Genomic DNA, 24,498 nt, shown 5'->3' with positions numbered 1-24,498 from the left:
GATTACAGGGGTGAGCCCCCATGCCTGTCCTCCTCATAAGATCTTTTATAGGTTATATTTATATATTAATTTGTTTACTTATTAAATGTGTCTCTTCCTGTGAGCTTCATGGGGACTCAGACCATGTCTTTATTTACAACTTCATATACCTGGTTCCTAACACAGTTCTTGGCACATAGTATATGCTTAGTAGGTATTTGTTGGAGGAATGAGTAACTCCAAAGTGTTCTCTTTTTTGCCATGTTCTGTTTCCTTTGACTTATTCAGAGAATGATGATAGGGTTTTGTTTTGTTTTTAAACATACTCCACATGGTTATCCTTTTATATTATGACACTGTAATTCAGATTTAGTTTATGGTTGTCCTTTTCCCTTGTTTTTGCCATGCTTGTGTTGAGTACTCATCTTGTGTATGGTGACAGAAGGCAACACTTGTCCCTTTTGGGTTTTACTTTTGTTTTGTAAAAACCTAAAATGCAGAGTTCCTTTATTATGCTTTGTTAATTGTGTTGACATAAGGTTGTCGGTTTTGTTCTCAAGATTTCCTTGATAGCTGCCGTGCCAGTACTCTGTTGGCTGAGCTCGATGATGATGAGGACTTACCTGAGCCAGATGAGGAAGATGATGAGAATGAAGATGACAATCAGGAGGACCAAGAATACGAGGAGGTTATGGTAGAGAGTGTACCCCATTCTCTTCACAAAGATAGGATGTTAATAATTGAAGAAAGGAAAAGCTGAGTCATAATCATACTTTAAAGCAAGGAAATATGGCACCTATATTTAAAAAATGTGGTTAATTAAAAGCAGTTTTAATCTGAGCATTTATGATACTCCATTTAAAGAATATAAGTTGCTTACATTTTAAAAATGTTAGAATGTCACATGTTGATGTTTTAACAGGCTTAACAGGGTGTGAAATTAGGCTGGGAATAGTGGCTCCTGCCTGTAGTCTCACACTTTGACACTTGTAGTCCTGGCTACTTGGGAGGCTGAGGTAGAAAACCACTTGGGTCCAGGAGTTCCAGGCTGCAGTGAGCTATAATTGCATCCCTGCACTCCAGCCTGAGCCACAGAACGAGACCCTGTCTCACACACACACACACACACACACCACCCCAGCCTGAGCCACAGAATGAGACCCTGTCTCTCTCTCTCTCTCTCTCTCTCTCTCTCTCTGTGACACACACACACACACACACACACACACACACACACACACGCAAGCTATAATTGCATCACTGCACTCCACCCTGAGCCCATGCACCACCACACCACATGTCAGCTGCTCAAGAGGCTGAAGTGGAAAGATTGTTTGGACCCAGGAGTTTGTTTTTAGTACCCTTTATTTTCTAGCAGGTTCCATCTGTTTTCTCATTAGTTGTCACATGAAGGAATGAAATAGAGACATTAAAAAAAATAATTTGCCCTATCAAAAAGAAGTCCATCTGTTTTCTCATTAATTGTCACATGAAGGAATGAAGTAGAGGCATTAACAAATAATAATAATTTTCCCTTATCATCAGAGTTAAGCAGAAGAGTGGGGACTCAAGCCTAGGCAATATGATCCAGAACTCTCAATATTTAATCACTAGGATTGTCTTCTAATTGAAAGTTGTGCCTAAAAAAATACCCTTTATTGTAACTAACTGTATACTTAAATTTTCTCTTTATAAATAATAGATTTCAAAAAGATAAGTTGAGTTTTAATGGGGTAAAGAAATTTTAAAAATGCTTTTAGTATATGGTTGCTAAGAAAACACAATACTTTAGCATATTTCTTATGAAAGAGGTTAGTATAAAATGCATGGTGAATTTAAAACAGTGAACACATAACTTTTCTGAAGATGGCTAATGAAAAAGTTTTCAGAGACACTTTTGTTAATAGAGGTTAATATTTTCAGGTCATAGCTGAATGGGGCATACAGGTCAAATAATTAGACATGTATCTCTTGGCATTGTTTTATTTTAGATTCTGAGACGCCCATCTTTGCAACGTCGAGCTGGCTCCCGCTCTGATGTAACGCATCATGCTGTTACGTCGCAGCTACCACAGGTACCTGCTGGAGCAGGGAGCCGACCTATTGGGGAGCAGGTAATATCTTCATGTTTATCTTCCCTACCACATATATTTTTTCTCCTTTCCATAGTAAAACACCAATCCTACAAAAATGTGCATTGTGGGAAGGGGTGAGAGGAGGGAGCTACCAAACAGTTACAAAAGGAAACTTCCCGTACTGGTTGGGTTCCATATTCGATATTGAATCCATGATTGCTGTGACATAATGCATGCAGGAGTTTAATGCTTGAAACTCCTTTATCTTGGTCTTTGGGTAACAGTAAAAATATGTTAAAATGATTAATATATAGTCTCTAAGATTTGTAGTTTTAGTAGTAATAGCAGATGTGGTAGTAGATGCAGTAACAGTAGTTTATTAGTAGCTAACACTGATCACTAATTAAGTGCTAGAGTTGTTTTTGTTTTTGAGACAGGATTTTGCTTCATTGCCCAGACTGGTCTTGAACTCTTGGGCTCAAGCGATCCGCCCACATTGGCCTCTCAAAGCGCTTAAGATTATAGGCATGAGCCACTGTGCCTGGCTGGCATAGTTCTTAATACTTACTCTATATTAACTAATTCTTTCCAACAACCTTTAAGGGTTATTATTGGCCCTAATTTTCAGATGAAGTAATTGCTAAAGGTCACACATACAATAGTAGTTTTGGGTAGGGTGCAGTACCTCAAGTCTGTAATATTAGCACTTTGGGAGGCCGAGGTGGTTGGATCACCTGCTCAGGAGTTTAAGACCAGCCTGGCCAAAATGATGAAACTCTGTCTCCACTGAAAATGCAGAACTTAACTGGGTGCGGTGGTAGGTGCCTGTAATCTCAGCTTCTAGGGAGGCTGAGGCAGGAAAATTGTTTGAACCTAGGAGGCCGAGGTTGCAGTGAGCCAGGATCGTGCCACTGCACTCCAGCCTGGACAACAGAGTAAGACCTTGTTTCCAAAAAAAAAATAGTAGTTTTGATTCCAGGATGCAAACCCAAACATTTTGGAACCAGAGCTGTCAAATGTCAGTTTGTTTTAGTTAAGTGTTTTAACCAAGGGACTATGCATGTGCATGTGTGTGCTTACATGCTGTCTGCCTCATAGTAACTTAAAGCAACTCCCCAGCATTTTATTTGGTATGTAAGTGTAATTTACATTTTAAAAACCAACTTATTTTAAAATAAGTATAGGTCCATAGGAGGTTGCAAAAATACTCCAGAGAGGTCTTATGTGCCCTTTACCTAATTACTCCCATTGACTAGTTTCATATTACCTAATTTTAGTACAGCAACAAAGCTAGGAGATTGACAGTGTTTGTGAATGGTTGTTATTTGATGATGTGTAGATTTGTATAACCATCCCTGATGCAACTTTGGGTAAACTGAAATGATTAAGAAATGTATGTATCTGTACATGTTTAGATTAGTTCATTTTGGGTTTAAGAAATATGGCTAAGGAAATGCAGTAGTTCTAAAGAACTAATACATTGTTTTGCAACAGTGAAATTTTGCATCTTATGATGTTTGACTGTGTGTGAAATTTTATTTTGATAGGAAGAAGAAGAGTATGAAACTAAAGGAGGACGCCGGAGAACATGGGATGATGATTATGTGCTAAAGAGACAATTTTCTGCATTGGTTCCTGCTTTTGATCCTAGACCTGGTCGTACTAATGTTCAGCAGACAACTGATCTAGAAATACCACCCCCAGGTATAGGATGTTTTGGTTTTGTGAATTAATTTGAATAGATATTACATCAGATAGTTATATATAGTTTGAAAAGTAAGGTGCTGCTTGTGTATGCATGTTATAAAAACATTTTTTTAGGCTTAAAGGAGCAAATTACAAATTATTTCAAATTTTAAAAATCAACATGTTGTATATGTGCAATTTTTAAAGCAAAGTCTCATTTAAAGGTGGGAAATTTTTATTGTATTTTCTACTGGATCAAAATTCCTAAGGATTTATTCCTCTCAACTTTGAAAGGCTGTCCAGTGGTTACAGTTACGCCTTCTAGAGTCAGTTGGCCCGGTTGACAACCTTATACCTTACAATTCTATTATAGAATGTGGTAGGCATACTAATTGTACCCCAAAAACATTCAGATTCTAACCTGTGGAACTTACGAATATATTATCACAGCAGGCAAAAGAGACTTTTGCAGATTTAATTAGGGCTCTTGAGAAGGGGAGATTATTCTGGATCATCCAAGCAGACACAGTGGACAAGAGGGAGGAGTCAGAGAAGGACATGTGACTAAGGAAACAGGAGTCAGAGTGATGACGGCAGTGACCGAAGGAATATGGGCAGTCCCTTGATGCCTTTAGAGCCTCTAGAAAGAACGAAGCCCTGCAAATCCATTTTAGGCATTTGACCCAGAATTGTGAGATAGTAAATTTATGGTGGGTTTTTTTTGTTGTTGTTTGTTTTTTGGTTTTTTTGAGATGGAGTCTTCTGTTGCCCAGGCTGGAGTGCAACGACACAATTCCAGCTCAGTGCAACCTCCAACCCCAGGTTTCAAAGATTCCCCTGCCTCAGCCTCCTGAATATCTGGGATTACAGGCACACACCAACATTGCCAGCTGATTTTTTTGTTTTTGTTTGAGAGATGGAGTCTCGCTCTGTTGCCCAGGCTAGAGTGCAGTGGCATAATCTCAGCTCACTGCAACCTCCCAGGTTCAAGGGAGTCTCCTGCCTCAGCCTCCTGAGTAACTGGGATTTTAGGCACTCGCCACCACACCTGACTAATTTTTGTATTTTTAGTAGAGACATGGTTTCACCATGTTGGCCAGGCTGGTCTCGAACTTCTGACCTCAAGTCACCCGCCCCACCTCAGCCTCCCAAAGTGCGGGGATTATAGGCATGAGCTATTGCACCTGGCCAATTTGTGTTGTTTTAAACCACCCAATATGTGGTAATATTCTATAGCAGCAGTAGGAAACTGATACATTGGGCAAATCACCAAAATTATCTAAGCTTGAATTTCTTTATCTGTTACATGAGAGAATAAAGGTCCCTGTTTGACAAGGTAGTTAAAAAGCTTAAATTAGACTGGGCGCGGTGGCTCATGCCTCTAATCCCAGCACTTTGGCAGGCTGAGGCGGGTGGATCACGAGGTCAAGAGATCAAGACCATCCTAGCCAACATGGTGAAACCCTGTCTCTACTAAAAATACAAAAAAAATTAGCTGGGTGTGGTGGCAAGCGCCTGTACTCCCAGCTACTCAGGAGGCTGAGGCAGGAGAACTGCTTGAACCCAGGAGGCGGAGGTTGCAGTGAGCCGAGGATGGAGTGAGACTCTGTCTCAAAAAAAAAAAAAGCTTAAATTAAGTAAGGTATGTAAAATAATTAGCATGCTGCCTGATACGTGCCTCAATAAATGTCGCCTGATACGTGCCTCAATAAATGTCAGCTATTATAATCAGTATATTATACTTAACAAAGGTTGAATTTGTTGATTAATTTAGTGTATGGAGGATATTTTTTAGCTGATAGAAAGATACCTGTATTAAATATTAAAGTAAGTATACTCTGTAGTATAAATGTTCTTTGGTGAGGATAGATAGACTGTATCAAGATGTTTGTTCTAAGGTCCCTTCAAAAAGGAAAACCTGTTTCTTTGGATCTCAGAGAAAAAAAATAAATTACAAAAAAGGAAACCACATTCTAGGGAGTATAAATAGGCACAAACTTTTTGTAGAGCTCTTTGCTAGTGTATTTTGTATCTTCTGATAAAGTGTTTTTGCCACTGGTAATTTTAAATATTAACTCTGTACCCAGTTTTGTACACATAGGTGACTACAGAAGTATTTATATTTTCAAAAAATTAGAAATGACCTTAATTATTTCCAGTAACAGGAATATGTCTTGTTTAGGTGGAGTGAGATACTGTGCAGTGAAAAAAATAATATTTTAGAAGACTATCATGATAATGAAGAAAACATTCTCTCCAAAGATCTCTCAACTTCTATTTGAAATTTTAAAAAGTAAAAAATAAAAAATAAGATAATGAAGAAAACATTCATGAGCTAATAAAAAAGGAGAGCATTTGCCACCAAATATATTATGGAACTATATTTGTGTGTGTATATATGTTTACCTTGTGATCCAGTTATTCAGTGTGATAAAAGGTTGTCACATCCACTTATTCATGATCCAGTTATTCAGTGTGATAAAAGGTTGGCCCAGAGTATATTGTTTTTTCCGAGTATGGATAATTTTACTTTTCTCATTTACAAAAAAAAAATTTTTTGAGATGGAGTCTCACTCTTGTCACCCAGGCTGGAGTGCAGGGGTGTGATCTTGGCTCACTGCAACCTCCACTCCCAGGTTCAAGTGATTCTCTGGCCTTAGCCTCCTGAGTAGCTGGGACTACAGGCAGGCACCCCCATATCCAGCTAATTTTTGCATTTTTAGTAGAGACAAGTTTCACTGTGTTGCCCAGGCTGGTCTACCCCAGACCTCAAGTGATCTACCTGCCTCAGCCTCCCAAAGTGTTGGGATTACAGGTGTGAGCCACTGCTCCTGGCATCATTTATAAAATTAAAATGTTTTCTGAGTATTCATACAGTTAGTATTATTTTCAAATAAAAATGAGCTCTATATCATAAACATCTCTTCTGTTCTAGCACTCTTTCAGTGACATAGGTGTAATTATTCTCATTAAAAAAGAAACAAAACAGGCTGGGTGTAATGGCTCTTGCCTGTAATCCCAGTATTTTAGGAGGCCGAAGTGGGTGGATTACTTGAGGTCAGGAGTTGAGAGCAGCCTGACCAACATGGTGAAACCCCACTGTCTACTAAAAATACAAAAATTAGCCGGGTGTGGTGTTGAGCACCTATAATTCCAGCTAACTCAGGAGGCTGACACAGGAGAATTGCTTGAACCTGGGAGGTGGAGGTTGCAGTGAACTGAGATTGCACCACTACACTTCAGCCTGGGCCACAGAGTAAGACTCCATCTCAAAAAAAAAAAAAGAAACAGAAAACAAAAATGTTGAAGCCTAGAGAGTCTTAAGTAGCTGACATCCTTTAGCTCATGTGTGGCCGAGGAGTTTGGATTTCATGTAGCATTGTTGCCTAGTGTAGTATCCTTTCTGGACTGCTTGTTTTAGTATAATTGTTTTTTTCACACATCTTCCAAACTTTTAGGGACACCTCATTCAGAGCTCTTGGAAGAAGTCGAATGTACTCCGTCACCTCGATTAGCCCTCACTTTGAAAGTAACAGGTCTGGGAACAACTCGTGAAGTTGAATTACCACTCATCAATTTCAGATCAACCATCTTTTACTATGTACAAAAACTGCTTCAGTTGTCCTGTAATGGCAATGTGAAATCAGATAAACTTAGGCGTATTTGGGAGCCTACATACACGTAAGAAATTTTAACTTAATGTTTTGGTAGATAATGTCATAGTGTATGAGCCAAGAAATATGGTGTTTATTTTGGATTATCAGAACAGAAAAGATTTGGTTTTTATTCTCTTGGCTTATAGGAACAGATAATAGTGTTTGGGACACTTGGTGTAGAACAATTAAGTTTTAGAACTGGAAGGACATTTACAGTCTACACTAGCTTCTTATGTAATTGTTGAAAAGAGTGTTATTTGAATTCTTTGACCAAGATCATGTATGAGCACTAAATATCTTTCTTTTATTTTGGGAGTATGTGGGTTAACACCTGCCTTTGTTCATTCAACAAATAATTATCAGTTACTTAGGGTAAATTTATTTAACAGTTTTGTGCCTCACATTCCTAATCTATAAAATGAGAGTGGTTGTAAGGAATTAATGAATTAATATATGTAAAATGTTTTCTTTTTTTCTGAGACAAGGTCTTTCTCTGTTGCCCAAGCTGGAGTGCAGTGGTGTGATCATGGCTCACTGCAGCCTCAAACTCCACAGACTCAGGTGATTTTCCCACCTCAGTCGCCTGAGTAGCTGGGACTACACGTGTGTGCCACCAGGCCCAGTTAATTTTTGTAGAGATGGAATTTTCAACACGTTGCCTATGCTGATGTTGAACTTCTGAGTTAAAATGATCTGCCCGCCTCAGCCTCCCAAATGCTCGTATTATAGGCATTGAGCCTCTGCTTGGCCTGCAAAGTGTTTTCAGTACTCCCTAGGATGTATTAAGTGTTCAATAAATGTTATCTATAAAGTAACTATTATTTAATAATATAAATAATTATAATCATGATGTTCTCTTAACATCACTGATAATCTTATATAATGGCCAATAAAAGTAATGTAGGTCCTTTTGAGATAGAACAGAAAATCATAATGGTATTTTCCCTCCCTTCAATTTTTTTCCCCCAGCTTCCCAAGTGCTAGGAAAACCTCCCTTTAATTTTTATTGCAGTTTAAACATTGATCTCAAATGCCTTATTTAAACATAAGCACTCCTGATCATTGTTATTTCTATCCTTCTTTCCATCTAGACATAGAGAACCTGTTTCTTATCCCATTGTATTTGTACAGTTAAAGCCATGTGCTACATAACAACCTTTCAGTCAGTGATGGACGGACCATGTATGAGAGGGGTCCCATAAGATTAAAAAACTATATTTTTACTGTACCTTTTCTATGTTTAGATACACAAATACCATTGTGTACAGTTGCCTATAGTATTTAGTACAGGGATGCACCATTAAGGTTCGTGGCCTAGGAGCAATAGGCTATAATACATAGCCTAGGTAGATAGTAGGCTATACCATTTTGTTTTGTGTAAGTGCACTCCATGATGTTCCACAACAACCAAATCACCTAATGCTGCACAACAGTTGATACAGTCATATCTTTAAAACTTCTAGATTTGATACACGCTTTTTTGGTAATAATATTAAATTTATAAATCACAACTCAAGAATATGGTTTCTGCTACTTTTCCTTACGTTTAACAAATATTTTTTCTTGAAAATCTTCCTTGAGGCTGGGTATCATGACTCACACCTGTAATCCCAGCACTTTGGGAAGCCAAGGCAGGAGCATTGATTGGAACCAGGAGTTTGAAACCAGCCTGCACAACATAGCAAAACCTTGTCTTTACAACAAATACAGTCAAAAAGAATTCTCTTTGAGTTCGATGTTCAATGTAGGCATATGTCTAGTGAATGACATTTTTTTTTTGAGACGGAGTGTCGGTTTGTTGCCCAGGCTGGAGTTGCAGTGTTGTGCTGCAACCTCTGCCTCCCAGGTTCAAGCGATTCTCTTGCCTCAGCCTCCCGAGTAGCTGGGACTATAGGCACGCACCACCACACCCCACTAACCGTTTTATATTTTTAGCAGAGATGGGGTTTCACCGTCATAGCCAGAATGAACATTTATTTTTATTTTTTTTAAAGAATTGAAGCCTTATTGGAAATAATCACAAATCATTTATGAATTAACTTGAATAATATCTTCATGTTTAGAATCATGTACAGAGAAATGAAGGATTCTGATAAAGAAAAGGAAAATGGAAAAATGGTAAGTTATTTTTAGAAAATTGGTCTTACTCTCAGCTATTTAGTAAAAAGAAGAAAAATAGTAAAACGAGCACAGTATTGCAATTGAACATTGAAGCGAATAATGACTAACATGGAATTCTTTAGATTAGAGTAAGTGCATGATCTTAAAGCTACCTCATGTAATGCATGTGAAATACCATAGACTTTATAATTGGGAAAGGCCAACATTTGGTTTTTCCTGTTGTAGGGTTGCTGGTCTCTAGAGCATGTGGAGCAGTACCTTGGCACTGATGAATTACCAAAGAATGACTTGATAACCTACCTGCAGAAGAATGCAGATGCTGCTTTCCTGCGCCACTGGAAATTAACTGGCACTAATAAAAGTATTAGGAAAAATAGAAATTGTTCTCAGCTCATAGCTGCATATAAGGTATATATTGGCATCAAAACACTATTTTGGTTGCAAATGGCTTTGTGCTTTGTTTTGCAGCTTTGGAAGCTTCTTAAGTAAAGAACAGCAGTTCATTGAGACATAATTTTTAAAATGAGGTTGAATTAACACTGTTAATGCACAAATTCCAAAATTTCAAATATGGCTTTTAGCATTGGATCTGAATACAGATTTTGACCATGGTTTAGAGTGGTTATATTTTATTTGGGAATTTTAATGATTTAGAATGCCTTGATTTATGTCTTGTTTCATGTTCTTATTTTAAAAGAAGGCACTTTGAAAAATTCTAACCTTTTCGTGGTAATACTGATAGAATGATACACTGCTTTTCTTGAAAATGTAATTAATGGCCAGTTTTTCTGATTATTTCTATAGGATTTTTGTGAGCATGGAACAAAGTCTGGGTTAAACCAGGGGGCCATTTCTACTCTTCAAAGTAGTGATATTCTTAATTTAACAAAAGAACAGCCTCAAGCCAAAGCAGGCAATGGACAGAACTCTTGTGGAGTAGAAGATGTCCTTCAACTTCTGCGTATTCTGTATATAGTTGCAAGTGACCCTTATTCAAGAATATCCCAGGAAGGTCTGTAAGAAGCCTTGTTTCATTTCTATTGCAGTTTTAAAGCAAGTCAGTTTATATGTTTATTAATTTTATTAATTTTATAGATGGTGATGAACAGCCTCAGTTTACTTTTCCACCAGATGAATTCACTAGCAAAAAAATCACAACAAAAATATTACAGCAGATTGAGGTAATAAAATCAGATAGCTGAACTCTTCATTCTGTTACTGTTGGACTTTTCCTAATATTCCCTTTACTTTCTTTTCTACCTCTCATCATCTTTCCCTTCCCTCTGATTGGTAATATGAGCTCTACGGTCCTTTGCATGTATTTCCTAATTACAGGTTTAGAATTTACTGTGGTTTTTTTTGGTTATTTTTAATAATTGCCTTATAGGGCCAGGTGCAGTGGCTCACGCCTGTAATTCCAACACTTTGGGGGCCAAGATGGGTGGATCACTAGAGGTTAGGAGTGGGAGACCCGCCTGGCCAATATGGCAAAACCCTGTCTCTACTAAAAGTACAAAAATTAGCTGTTGTATGGGGTGGCACATGCCTATAATCCCATGTGCTTGAGTGGCTAGGGCCAGAGAATTGCTTGAACCTGGAGGTGGAGGCTGCAGTGAGCTGAGATTGCACCACTGCACACCAGCCTGGGCAACAGAGTGAGACTCTGTCTCTAAATTAATTAATTAATTAATTAATTGCCTCATAGCATTAAGACATTCTTATTTGTTAATTCACAGGAACCATTGGCATTGGCAAGTGGGGCTCTACCAGACTGGTGTGAACAATTAACCAGCAAATGTCCTTTTCTAATACCATTTGAAACTAGACAGCTTTATTTCACTTGTACAGCATTTGGTGCCTCAAGGTGAGAAGGCTATCTTATGTTTTTAGAATAAGTATATTTTTATGTTATGTAAGTTCAAAATGTACAAATACACTGTCAAGACTGATAGAGGGAATATGTTATCTTGTATTCTTATAAAGAATAGTCAGAATTCCCTTTGGTCTGAACCATCCATCTTCTAGTAATTCACCAAAATGACGAACCCAAAGGGAAAAAGGAGAGGCACCTGACAGATGTTCTGTAGGCCTTTTAGAAAACATGGAGTTGTTCCTTTGGCCACGTATATGCGAATCTAAAAGAAAGGTGATACTGTAGACAATAAGGGAATGGGTACTGTTTAAAAAGGAATGCCCCACAAGTGTTAACCATGGCAAAACTAAAAGAGTCTACAGTGTCACCCAGCATGCTGTATTGTTGTAAACAAGCGAGTTAAGGGCAAGATTCTTACCAAGAGAATTAATGTGCATATTGAGCACATTAAGCATTCTAGGAGCTGAAATAGTTTCCTGAAACGCATGAAGGAAAATGCGTTTAACTGACGTGTCAGCCTGCTAGAACCTCTTCTTTGTGAATTCATGCATAATAGGTGTTTTAAAAAAAAATAAAAGGCCTCTGGACTGTAAAAATGTTTTTATTTATTGAATGGAATTATAGTGTCCTCTCCCCAAAGAAATATTTAAGGCAGATTTTAATTGTGTTCCTAATCATAATTCATTCTTTACTATTCAAATTTAATGTATTTCTTGCTGAAAGATGTGAGGTGGCTTATTGTGCAATAGATTACTCAATTGGTTAGAAAATGGCCAGGTTATTATTTATGAAATACTTGTACTGGTTTGAAGATAGTCCCTCTAAATCATTATAGGAAAACAAGCGTTTAAAAAGTTTGTTTCCAGGCTGGGCATGGTGGCTCACAGCTATAATCCCAGCACTTTGGGAGGCCAAGGCAGCCAAATCACTTTGAGGCCAGGAGTTCAAGACCAACCTGGCCAACATGGTAAAACCCCATCTCTACAAAAAATACAAAAATTAGCTGGGTGTGGTGGTGCATTCTTATAATTTCCAGCTTCTTAGGAGGCTGAGGCATAAGAATTGCTTGAACCTGGGAGGTAGAGGTTGCAGTGAGCTGAGATTGCACCACTGCATTCCAGCCTGGGCAAAAGAGCAAGACTCATTGTAGGTGCTCAGTAATACTTTGTTGATTATTTACCTTAAGAACTCTCCCAAAATAGTTGTAAAAAAAAAGTTACAATTTAAATGGTGTGTTTTCTTCCTTGATGGTTACATTTTTGTACCACTTAATGCCATTTACAAAGTGTTTATATATATAGAACTATAGGCCTGTTGTGATGTGACATTGATTATAATTTCCATTTTATAAATGAGGAAATTGATTTTGCATGTACTTAGCTGATTTGCCTAAGTTTATGAAAAAATAGTAGCACACGTGAGAGTAGAACCTTCAGCTTCTTATTCCTAATTACAGTAATCTTCCTCCCACCCTAAATGGATTGTCATTAAAAAAAGATAATGTGGCTGGGTATAGTGGCTCATTCCTGTAATCCCAGCACTTTGGGAGGCCAAGGCGAGTGGATCTCTTGAGGCCAGGAGGTTGAGACCAGCCTAGGAACATGGCAGAACCACAGCTCTACTAAAAATACAAAAATCAGCCAGGTGTGGTAGCACATGCCTGTAATCCCAGCTACTGAGGAGGCTGAGGCAGGAGAATCACTTGAACCCAGGGTGGGGAGGTTGCAGTGAGCCGAGATCATGCCACTGTACGCCAGCCTGGGTGACAGAGCAAAACTACATTTAAAAAAAAAAGAAAAAAAAGTTTTAAAATTATAATGACTGTTTTGATGGTGCTTCTACTTTGAAAGATAGCTTAATCATTTTAAAATTTCTCTGATAGGAAACATTTTTCCTTTTTTGAATGATGTTGGGGCTTGGACAACAGATTTTTATTTTATTGAACTGCTAAAATAAAGAGGGGAAATACAGACCCAGTACTTTATCACTTTGCTTAAGGCAGATTATAATAAGGGGAGTTTCATATATTTTTATTTGTGAAAGGAAGCAATTTATGTAATAAAAAAAGATCACTGTTTTAAAAATCACCTGATAAAATACTATTTTTTAATTTCTTAAATCTTTGAATTCTGTTGCTGGTTTAGTAGTACATTCAGCTGTTAATATATGCTACAGTTACATAGATATTTTTCTATTTCAGAGCAATAGTGTGGTTACAAAACCGACGTGAAGCCACTGTGGAACGAACGAGAACCACAAGCAGTGTAAGGCGAGATGATCCTGGAGAGTTTCGAGTTGGTCGTCTCAAGCACGAAAGAGTAAAAGTTCCACGTGGCGAATCGCTGATGGAATGGGCTGAGAATGTCATGCAAATACATGCAGATCGGAAGTCAGTTCTTGAGGTAATCTCATATAAAATTAGATTTAGGAAACAGGAATGACTCTTAGGGAACCAGCCAGTATGTATCTTCACTGAATGAAACTAGTAGGTAAACATGAAGAGGGGTTTTCTTGTTCTCTAGGCAGAAGCCTTCTCTGGCAGAGCATCTTTCATAAGAGGATGTCAGTCTACCTCCTTGTGGGTTAGTTCTTGCACCATTAATGAGCAACAAAGATGATCTCCATTCTTGAGGTGGCAAAGTGCTTGTTCTGCTTGAGGGCCTCCCCCCATTTCATAACAAAGTTGGACTAAAATAATAGTACTCACAAGGAACTCTTTGTGATACACTGTTTTACCCTTATATTAAACTGTGCTATTTGATATTTTGGGAACACCTGGTTTTGTAATATTGTTTCACATAAATTGTGCTTGGTATTATATCACTGGTCTGTGTTGAGAGAGGTTAACAGCAAATGGCAGTATGAAATTTAATATATTTACTTTGGAAATGTTATCGTGTACATTGTTGATTATATTCCATATACATGATATTCCTTATATGAGGAAGAGTAGAAATATCGCTCCTGTCACAGGTGTGAAACCAGTTGGTTTAACTTTTGGATCATAAACTGATTATAAGAAATATGATACATCTCTAGAAGATGTTCAAGGCTTTACAGCTTTCACTTTATATGTAGACTTTCATTGTATTCCTCCTACCCTTTGTTGTTCTTTTTTTTTTTTTAAAAAAAATAGAGACAAAGTCTTGCTATGTTGCCCAGGCTGGTCTCAAACTCCTGGGCTCAAGTGATCCAACTGCTTCTGCCTCCCAAAGTGCTGGGAATACAGACGTGAGCCTCCCTACCCAGCTGCTCACATTCTTCTAGTTAATCTTTTTTTTTTAACCATACACTGTATGGTTTTGCTGATACTTTATGCAATCACTTTAAAGGTTTTCATCCTACTCTTCCCATTCCAAAAATCATTTAAAGTATCTTTAACTCATAGTAAGAAGAAGAGGCTGGGCGCAGTGGCTCATGCCTGTAATCCCAGCACTTTGGGAGGCTGAGGTGGATGGATCACCTGAGGACGGGAGTTTGAGACCAGCCTGACAAACAGAGTAAAACCCTGTGGAGCATACCTGTAATCCCAGCTACTTGGGAGGCTGAGGCAGGAGAATCACTTGAATCCAGGAGGCAGAGATTGCAGTGAGCCAAGATCATGCCACTGCACTCCATCCTGGGCAACAAGAGTGAAACTGTCTCAAAAAAAGAGGGGGAAGAGTTTAGCCTTTGGTGTCACACAGAGACACACAACAAAAATCTGTATACCATCATTTCTTCAAGCAAATTATTTAATCTCCTTATCTGAGATTTGGTTTCCTTTGGTGTAAAAAGGAGATAAGTATTTTGCAGGGTTGTTGTGAGAAATAAATGTATGAATGATGCCCACCCAGCACAGTGCTTAAGCATGTAATAGTGTACAAGTGGTCTCTTGTCTTTAGAAAAATTAAAATAACACTCCTGTGCTGTTTATAATATACTACACTGCTATTTTGAAAAAAGGCATATTACTTGAGCATTTATGATAAATTTTGGCAAGAATTAGATTATTTTAAAAACACCCTAAACTTCTAGGTTTTTTAACCCACAATTTATTTGTTCATATTTTAGGTTGAGTTTTTAGGAGAAGAAGGAACTGGCTTGGGACCCACATTAGAGTTTTATGCTTTGGTGGCAGCAGAATTCCAGAGAACTGACTTGGGAGCTTGGCTTTGTGATGATAATTTTCCAGATGATGAATCTCGTCATGTAAGAATATTTCTCATTTTGTGATTTGAGTTGTGACTCTGCTTTTTGAAAAGTGTCAAAAATAGATTGTGTGTTCAGAAAATAAGCCAAGTTTCTGACTCTGCTTTTATTGTTGAATAAACTTGATACAATTAAAGTATTTCTAAAGGGATAAAATTTAATCATCAAAAACTAATAAAATTATATACTTTAAGATAGCCAAATTTATGAAGATGTTTAATGTTTATGGATTTTTTTCTTAGGTAAATGATAGGCTTAGTTTCTATTACCTTTTGTTTAATTTTATTTGCATTTCCCCCTCTAAAAAAATTAGGTTGATCTTGGAGGTGGATTGAAACCTCCTGGATACTATGTGCAGAGGTCTTGTGGACTATTCACGGCACCATTTCCACAGGATAGTGATGAACTTGAAAGGATCACGAAACTTTTTCATTTTCTTGGAATTTTCTTGGCCAAGTGCATTCAAGACAATAGACTTGTGGACTTACCTATTTCTAAACCATTTTTTAAACTAATGTGTATGGGTGACATTAAAAGCAATATGAGTAAACTGATTTATGAGTCACGAGGTGATAGAGACTTACACTGTACTGAAAGTCAATCTGAAGCTTCTACAGAAGAAGGTCATGATTCACTCTCAGTAGGAAGCTTTGAAGAGGATTCAAAATCAGAATTTATTCTTGATCCCCCTAAACCAAAACCCCCAGCTTGGTTTAATGGAATTTTGACTTGGGAAGACTTTGAACTAGTAAACCCTCACAGAGCCAGATTTTTAAAAGAAATTAAAGACCTTGCTATCAAGAGGCGCCAAATTTTAAGCAACAAAGGTCTTTCTGAAGATGAGAAGAACACAAAATTACAGGAACTAGTGCTGAAGAATCCATCAGGTTCTGGGCCTCCACTTAGCATAGAGGATTTAGGGTAAGCACTATATGTACACTCTTCAGTCCAATGGATGAATAAGTTCTAAAGCTTTTGTTTCTTTGTCCTCACTGATTTGCAATATATGAGTAAAGAGTCTGTCAGAAACAGTAATATGCTGTAGGAAATATTTATGATTGGCTTGAAGCTTTGACTTAATATTATAAAGACAATACTCAGGATACTAGAATATTAGTTTATTAATTATCAAACCTTTAGAAGATTACTTGACTTAGCCAATGTGAATTTATATGCCTGTGTAAAATGTCCAGAGCCAACAATATTTTGACAAATTCATCTGCTGATATATAGCCTACTTTGCAAAGCTCAAAAATTGGTTGCTATGTCAGCCTTATCACCAATGGCTATACCAGCTGAGATGCTGCAGATCTTTTGATAAAATTCTCTTTATTTAGTAATTATCATATCTTCAGCTTTCATTTTAGGTTAGCTGCAAGCCTTTTTTTTTTTAATGTTTGCTGATAATGTTGGTAAGCTGTGTTTAGTAAATGGTTATATATTCAAGGCTTGATTTAAAAAAAAAAAAATACATATTTTTGTACACAGCATGATTGACTTTAATGAAGCAATAGATTCTTCCTAAAGTCTTATAAATATGTTGCTGTCATAATTCAGTGCAAAAATTTTAGTTCATTGATTTTGTATCATAAGCTAGAATATAGAAAGGTGGTGGTTTCTTACAATCTTTGCAAAGCCAGACAGATTTGGTAACAGTTGGCCTAGTAGATTTTGTCCATAGAATATTGCATTTTAAAAGACCTGAGCTTACTTGTAAGCTGGTGTACTGATTTTGTTGTAGGAAGAGAGGGGTGGGATTTATGGTTTTGATGGCCATGTTATTTAAATTTTTTTCTCTTGTACCTACTGATGGCAGATGATAGTGTTATAAAAACTAAACATGATTAGTAGTAGCTGCATGTCAGTTAATTTAATCTTTTTTGTCCTTCCAGTTTAAATTTCCAGTTTTGCCCTTCCTCAAGAATATATGGTTTTACAGCCGTGGATCTCAAGCCAAGTGGTGAAGATGAGGTAAAAAGTTTGCTTTTTTTTTCTTTCTTTCTTTTGAGATTGAGTCTCCCTCTGTCGTCCAGGATAGAGTGCGGTGGTGCAGTCTTGGCTCACTGCAACCTCCAGCTCTGGGGTTCAAGCAGTTCCCTGCCTCAGTCTTCTAAGTAGCTGGGATTACAGGCACCTGCCACCACGCCTAGCTAATTTTTGTATTTTTAGTAGAGACAAGGTTTCACCATCTTGGCCAGGCTGGTCTTGAACTCCTGACCTCATGATCCACCCGCCTCAGCCTCCCAAAGTGTTGGGATTACAGGCATGAGACACTGTGCCCGGCCAAAAGTTTGCTTTTAATATAGTCATAAGTTCTGAAACATCCTCTTAACAAGGCCAGTTGTACCAGTCACTCCTGAAATATTTCTAGATATTAACAATAATACTGACAAATTTTCTTTTGCAGATGATAACAATGGATAATGCAGAAGAATATGTGGATTTGATGTTTGACTTTTGTATGCATACGGGTATTCAGAAACAAATGGAAGCCTTTAGAGGTAATTTTAAAGGATTTTTAGCATAATTTTTCTCCTTTTACAGTTGAAATTAAGGTCAAGAATTGCTGGTGGTTAGGTGTGGTGGCTCACACCTGTAATCTCAGCACTTTGGGAGGCTGAGGCAGGAGGATTGCTTGAGCTCAGGAGTTCAAGACCAGCCTGGGCAACATGGCAAGACCCCATCTCTACAAAACAGTTTTTAAAAAATTAACCAGATGTGGTGGCATGGGCCTGTGGTGCCAGCTACCTGGGAGGCTGACATGGGAGAATAGTCTGAGCCCAGGAGGCTGAGGCTACAGTGAGCCATGTTGGGGCACTGCACTCCAGCCTGCACAACAGAAGAAGACCTTTCTTCAGGAAGAAGGAAGGAAAGAAGGAAAGGAAGGAGGGAGGGAGGGAGGGAGGGAAGGAAGGAAGGAAGGAAGGAAAGTGGATATAAGGTTGCATATATTCTAGATTCATCTCATGAATTAAACTGTGAAAGAATCATGATGGCAACAAAGCATATTACACTGTAAATTACTTTTGAAAATGAGAACAAAGTTTTTGCCTGACTTGTACGACAGAAAGAGCTGGCAGACTCCAGACTGAGTAGTAATAAGAATTTGCCTACTGACCATTACGACTGAATGTTACCCCTCTGTTCACATTTGTGCTGTTAAGCAGGGGTTTCTGATTTAAGTTACAATTTCAAGCTATCTTAATTTTATGCTTGTTTGTTCAAACATTTATGAATGTTTTCTTCATCTTCTGTCCATTTCATTGGTAATGGGTATTTTTTCATTGTTGCATAATATATGTACATGTTTATGGGGCACACATGATATTTTGATACACAGAATGTGTAACGATAAAATCAGTATAGGATCTCCATCATCTTGGACATTTATCATTTCTATGTGTTGGGAACATTCCAATTATTCTCTCCTAGCTTCTTTGGAATATACAATATATTATTGTTAACTATAGTCACCCTACTATGCTAGAAAACATTAGAACTTACTCCTTTTATTTAAGTTTATATCCATTAACCTGCCTCTCTGCATCCACCCCCACATGCAGCGTTCCCAACCTCTAATATCAATCATTCTTTACCTTTATGAGATCAACTTTTTAAGCTTCCACATATAAGTGAGAACATGTGATATTTGTCTTTCTGTGCTTGGCTTATTTCACTTAATAGATTTCATTCTTTTTTATGGTTGCACAGTATTCTGGGTATTTTGGTTTGAAATTTGGTATTTTGGAATCATAACTTGGAAATTGAGTTGTGTGTTTTTTGTGTTTCTGTTGTGCGTACGATGTAGATGGGTTTAATAAAGTTTTTCCAATGGAGAAATTAAGTTCCTTCAGCCATGAAGAAGTTCAAATGATTCTTTGTGGAAACCAGTCACCATCCTGGGCAGCAGAGGATATTATCAATTACACTGAACCTAAGCTGGGTTATACACGTGATAGGTATGTGTTACTATTTTCTAAGATCAACAAAATTGTTTATATTTCCCAAATCAAATGACAGATTCTCTAAAGAACTGTAACTCAGTGAATTACATTCATAGAGTGAGTGAGAAAGCAGTGGTGTCTCACAATTACCAGAATGCATATCCATTGATAAGGCTGGGAAGATACAAAAAGACTACTGATACAGGCCAGGTGCAGTGGCTCACACCTGTAATCCCAGCACTTTGGGAGGCCAAGATGGGCAGATCACTTGAGGTTGGGAGTTCGAGATCAGCCTAGCCAACATGGTAAAACCCTAGCTCTACTAAAAATACCAAAAATTAGCTGGGCGTGGTGGCACATGCCTGTAATCCGAACTACTCAGGAGGCTGAGGCAGAAGAATCGTTTGAACCCAGGAGGCAGAGGTTGCAGTGGGTCATCATGCCATTGCACTCCAGCCTGGGCAACAAGAATGAAACTCCATCTCAAAAAGAGAAACAAAACAAAAAAAGACAACTGACATCATGGCTGATGTTGATTCCTTTTCTTATTGTGTTTTAATTGTTCATTATTTAAAAATTTTTTTTAATTGTAAGCTGTTACGCTATAGCCTACATTTATATTAATTTTTTTTTTTTGACATAGAGTTTTGCTCTTGTTGCCTAGGCTGGAGTACAATGGCATGATCTTGGCTCACCGCAACCTGGGCTTCCTGGGTTCAAGCAGTTCTCCTGCCTCAGCCTTCTGAGTAGCTGGTATTACAGGCATGCGCCACCATACCCAGCTAATTTTGTATTTTTAGTAGAGATGGGGTTTCACTACGGTTGTCAGGCTGGTCTCGAACTCTTGACCTCAGGTGATCCATCTGCCTCGGCCTCCCAGGGTGCTGGGATTATAGGCATGAGCTGCCATGCGTGGCCAGGGATATTTTTAAAGAAGCTTGTATTAGCCCATTTCATACTTACCCAAGAGTCTAGATGTGCTGTTCTTCTGATGTGAGGATACTGTTTTTTTAGGAGGCTTGTCGCTGCCTTACAAAGTAGTGGTAGTGATTTTCATTTAAATCTGTCAACTCAATATAACTATATTTTTGTTCTTTTAGCCCTGGTTTCCTGAGGTTTGTGAGGGTTTTATGTGGCATGTCTTCTGATGAAAGGAAAGCATTCTTGCAGTTTACCACTGGTTGTTCAACTCTGCCCCCAGGTGGACTGGCTAACCTGCATCCCAGGCTCACGGTTGTACGCAAGGTACAAGCTCTCTGGCTAATGGGAAATCCAAATGGAATTTAGTTACTTTAGTTTTGAAAGAAAGAAGTATTTAAACTCATGGTCTTCTGTTGTATTTGCTTTCTTTCTGTAGGTTGACGCTACTGATGCAAGCTATCCATCAGTCAATACATGTGTGCATTACCTTAAGTTGCCTGAATATTCTTCCGAGGAGATCATGAGAGAGCGCCTGCTAGCTGCTACAATGGAGAAAGGCTTTCATCTCAATTGAGCTTTGAAGTGCAATGGGAGACATGAGAGACTTTAAAAATACTAGTGAAGCCTCTTGTGTTTGTGTGCAGAGAAGTATATGATCCTCCACACTAATGACACTTGCCTTTTTTCCCACCATTAAGGCTTTAAGAACATGTGGAATAAGTTTGTTAGCTGCTAATGACAAAACAAATCCTTTACCCAGCCAGCAAGTATATAGCACAGAACACTGTGTTACTTTACAAGGGCTTATGTGACTGGAATAAGGTGGTCCTACTTGACTGTTCCAAAGAGCAGCTTCTCAGATCTTCAGTGTTCACTGGTAAATTTCTAACAGTGTATTTGTGTAAAGTTTGTCATTTCATACTCCATACACTACAGTTGCCGTCACTGATCTCTGTTTTGCTGGCTTTTAAGCTACATGGTCAAAAATCCTGCTTCCTTAAAACTTAGAGAATTAATGAGCATCTCAAGCTTTTTCTTTTCCTTTTTAATGATGCCTGCACTATCAGAGTATTCTAGTGTTCTCTCTTTTGTTTGGCATATAATCATGCACAACCTTTTTATTTCTTTAAGGTGGGAGTATATTTTTATTTCCTAAATGCCGTACTATGAAGATCAAAGTCTTAAATGTGTTTGTGCAGCTCAAAACTAAAGCTATATGAAGGGGGGAAAACACTGGTCTAAGTGCAAGGCACACTTAAAGCAAGTTTTACTTTTGGTTGTATTTTCTTTGTATATTATAAACATTTATTTAACTTGTTGCTGTTTGAAGTAAAAAATTTCCAAAATGTATGCTCAACAATAATCATTAAAATGTTTGCAGCGTACAAAACTGTGTCATGTGACTATTTCAATGTAATCATCAGAGCGTCACAACACCAGGATACTGCTGTTCTTTCGTTTTGAAGAAGGGGCTGTATTTCCAAATTCCAATTATTGCCACTCTATGGTTATAGGTGAAAGAAATGACACTAGGCCTGAGTTAACCAAACAACTTTTTTTTTTTTTTTAAAGACAGGGTCTTGCTATGTTATCCAGGCAGGTTTCAAACTCTTAGGATCAAGCAGTTCTCCCACTGCAGCTTCCTGAGTAGCTGGGATTACAGGTGTATACCACCACACCTGGCTCAAATGGTTTTTAAGGAATCAAAAGCATGTTTGAAATTACCCAATAATTTACCTCTTAAAAGGCACAATCCCTTCCTGTAAAAGATACCTTCTGCTATAATTACAAGTCTCTAAGATGTTTCTCAGTAGTCAGCTTTTATCAAGACTAGCCTGGCACCACAGTTAGCAAACTATGGCCTGCTGCCTGTTTTTGAATGGCCCATGGGCTAAGCATAGCTTTAAAAATTTTAAATTGTTGGGGAAAAAAAAATCAAAAGAATAATTTTATGTGAAAATTATGAAATTTAGGCTGGGCATGGTGGCTCACGCCTGTCATCCCAACACTGGAGGCTGAGGTGGGTGGATCACCTGAGGTCAGAAGTTTGAGACCAGCCTGACCAACATGGAGCAACCCCATCTCTAGTAAAAATACAAAGTTAGCCGGGTGTGGTGGCACATGCCTATAATCCCAGCTACTTGGGAGGCTGAGGCAGGAGAACCACTTGAAACCAGGAGGCGGAGCCGAAATCGTGCCATGGCACTCCAGCGTGGGCAACAAGAGCAAAACTCCATCTCAAGAAAAAAAGAAAATCATAAAATTTAAATCTGTGTCGAGAAATAAAGTTTTATTAGAACACAGCCATGCTCATTTATTTACATGGTTGCTTTTGCACTACAGTGTCAGAATTGAGTAGTTAGCAGAGACCATATGGCACACAAAGCCTAAAATATTTACTATTTGGCCCTTTACAGAAAAAGCTTGCTAAACCCTGGTCTAGCAAGTGGCTACAGCAGATAAATTGATAACTTTACATAAAATTGGGTTGAGCACCATGGCTCACACCTGTAATCCCAGTGGATCACCTGAGGTCAGGAGTTTGAGACCAACATGGTGAAATGCTGTCTCTACTAAAAGTATAAAAATCAGCCAGACCTGGTGGCACATTCTGGTAATCCCAGCTGCTTGGGAGGCTGAGGCAGGAGAATCGCTTGAACCCAGGAGAGAGGTTGCAGTGAGACGAGACTGCCATTGCACTCCAGCCTGGGCAACAAGAGCGAAATGTCTCAAAAATAAAAATTAAAAGTTTACATAAAATCGGTAGCTGTTTTTGAAATATTAGGAGTTGGCCAGGCATGGTGGTTCACGCCTGTAATTCCAGCACTTTGGGAGGCTGAGATGGGCAGATCACAAGGTCAGGAGTTTGATACCAGCCTGACTAGCATGATGAAACCCAGTCTCTACTAAAAATACAAAAAAATTAGCCGGGTGTGGTGGTGCATGCCTGTAATCCCAGATACTCGGGAGGCAGAGGCAGGAGAAATGCTTGAACCTGGGAAGCGGAGGTTGCAGTGAGCCAAGATCTCAGCACTTGCACTCCAGCCTGGGCAACAGAGATTAGGAGTTTCCTCAGGAAAAAAATCCCAAGAACAAGGTAAGGCTGACCAAATATAAGTAGTCACTTAAAGCATCTTAGTGAAGTTAGATGGTGACACAACCTGTAAGTACAGATATACATGAGTCAAGTGTTCTGAGACATCTACTGGGGTCTCCACCTAAACTGTGGAGTTCTTAAATATTGTGTCCTATGATACCTACCAACTATTTTTTTTTTTTAATTGTTACTCTCTCAAGGTTCTAAAATCTGTGCCGAGATGTAATTCAAGTACTATTTTGGTGTGACCCAAAAATTAATTTTGTTCATTCCCTAGCTACTTCTGGTGTACCAGTTTCAGCAGTTATGCGAATGTGCTACTGATTAAGTTCTCTACCAACTAGGACAGTGTTTCCCAACTAATGTGTCTCAGAAAGACCTCCATAGCACTTTGGTCTAGACTGGGCTTTCCCCAGACCTTGGCTACCTGATACAAAGGTGAATCTGTACACACAACCCACTCCCTGTTCGCACAGGTCAGAAGCCTTCCCTCTGCCTTCCTGAACGAGTCCAAAAAAACTCAGGTTTGGAGTCCACTATTGACTGTTGGTCTGCGTTTTTATAGATAGAAACCTTGATATTGCAAGTAGATTTTTAGAATAGGACAAAAAAGCAAAGCCTCCACTGCCTACCCCACACAATGCATAGACAAACCAAACAGAACAGTAGTGCTGAATGATGTCTCTGAAATGTGCATTTGGCCAGGCTTGGTGGCTCCTATCTGTAATCCCAGCACTTCGGGAGGCCAAGGCGGGCAGATTACCTGAGGTCAGTGTTTTGAGACCAGCCTGGCCAACATGGTGAAACCCCATCTCCACTAAAAATACAAAAATTAGTCTGGTGTGGTGGTGCATGCTTAGAATCCCAGCGACTGGGGGGACTGAGGCAGGAGAATTGCTTGAAGTCAGGAGACGGCGGTTGCCGTGAGCTGAGATCATGCCACTACACTCCGTTT

At 38.5% G+C, this 24,498-nt stretch overlaps 1 protein-coding gene across 50 annotated transcripts in view; it reads left to right on the top strand.

Annotated features, from left to right (window-relative positions):
- Positions 1–21,836, top strand: part of HECTD1 (HECT domain E3 ubiquitin protein ligase 1) — a 93,846-nt gene extending 72,010 nt beyond the window's left edge. For 17 of the 50 annotated variants that reach the window (XM_078334684.1, XM_078334666.1, XM_035260274.3 and 14 more), the window contains 17 exons: positions 540–673; positions 1,971–2,093; positions 3,602–3,758; positions 7,199–7,421; positions 9,460–9,514; positions 9,743–9,925; positions 10,322–10,529; positions 10,613–10,698; positions 11,254–11,381; positions 13,591–13,792; positions 15,444–15,581; positions 15,895–16,502; positions 17,474–17,552; positions 17,989–18,082; positions 19,390–19,540; positions 20,626–20,770; positions 20,883–21,836. In XM_078334684.1, the coding sequence (XP_078190810.1) occupies positions 540–673; positions 1,971–2,093; positions 3,602–3,758; positions 7,199–7,421; positions 9,460–9,514; positions 9,743–9,925; positions 10,322–10,529; positions 10,613–10,698; positions 11,254–11,381; positions 13,591–13,792; positions 15,444–15,581; positions 15,895–16,502; positions 17,474–17,552; positions 17,989–18,082; positions 19,390–19,540; positions 20,626–20,770; positions 20,883–21,020 (2,852 nt within the window). In that variant the 3' untranslated portion in view covers positions 21,021–21,836. The remainder of the gene's footprint in view (positions 1–539; positions 674–1,970; positions 2,094–3,601; positions 3,759–7,198; positions 7,422–9,459; positions 9,515–9,742; positions 9,926–10,321; positions 10,530–10,612; positions 10,699–11,253; positions 11,382–13,590; positions 13,793–15,443; positions 15,582–15,894; positions 16,503–17,473; positions 17,553–17,988; positions 18,083–19,389; positions 19,541–20,625; positions 20,771–20,882) is intronic. The other 33 variants (XM_078334661.1, XM_078334686.1, XM_078334669.1 and 30 more) reach the window with 3 other exon arrangements.
- The last annotated feature ends 2,662 nt before the right edge of the window (positions 21,837–24,498 follow it).

The sequence above is a fragment of the Callithrix jacchus genome, chromosome 8 (assembly GCF_049354715.1).
Source record: "Callithrix jacchus isolate 240 chromosome 8, calJac240_pri, whole genome shotgun sequence".
NCBI lineage: Eukaryota > Metazoa > Chordata > Mammalia > Primates > Cebidae > Callithrix > Callithrix jacchus.
The sequence above is the reverse complement of the archived record's forward strand: the minus strand, read 5'-3'. Positions and strand labels throughout refer to the sequence as shown.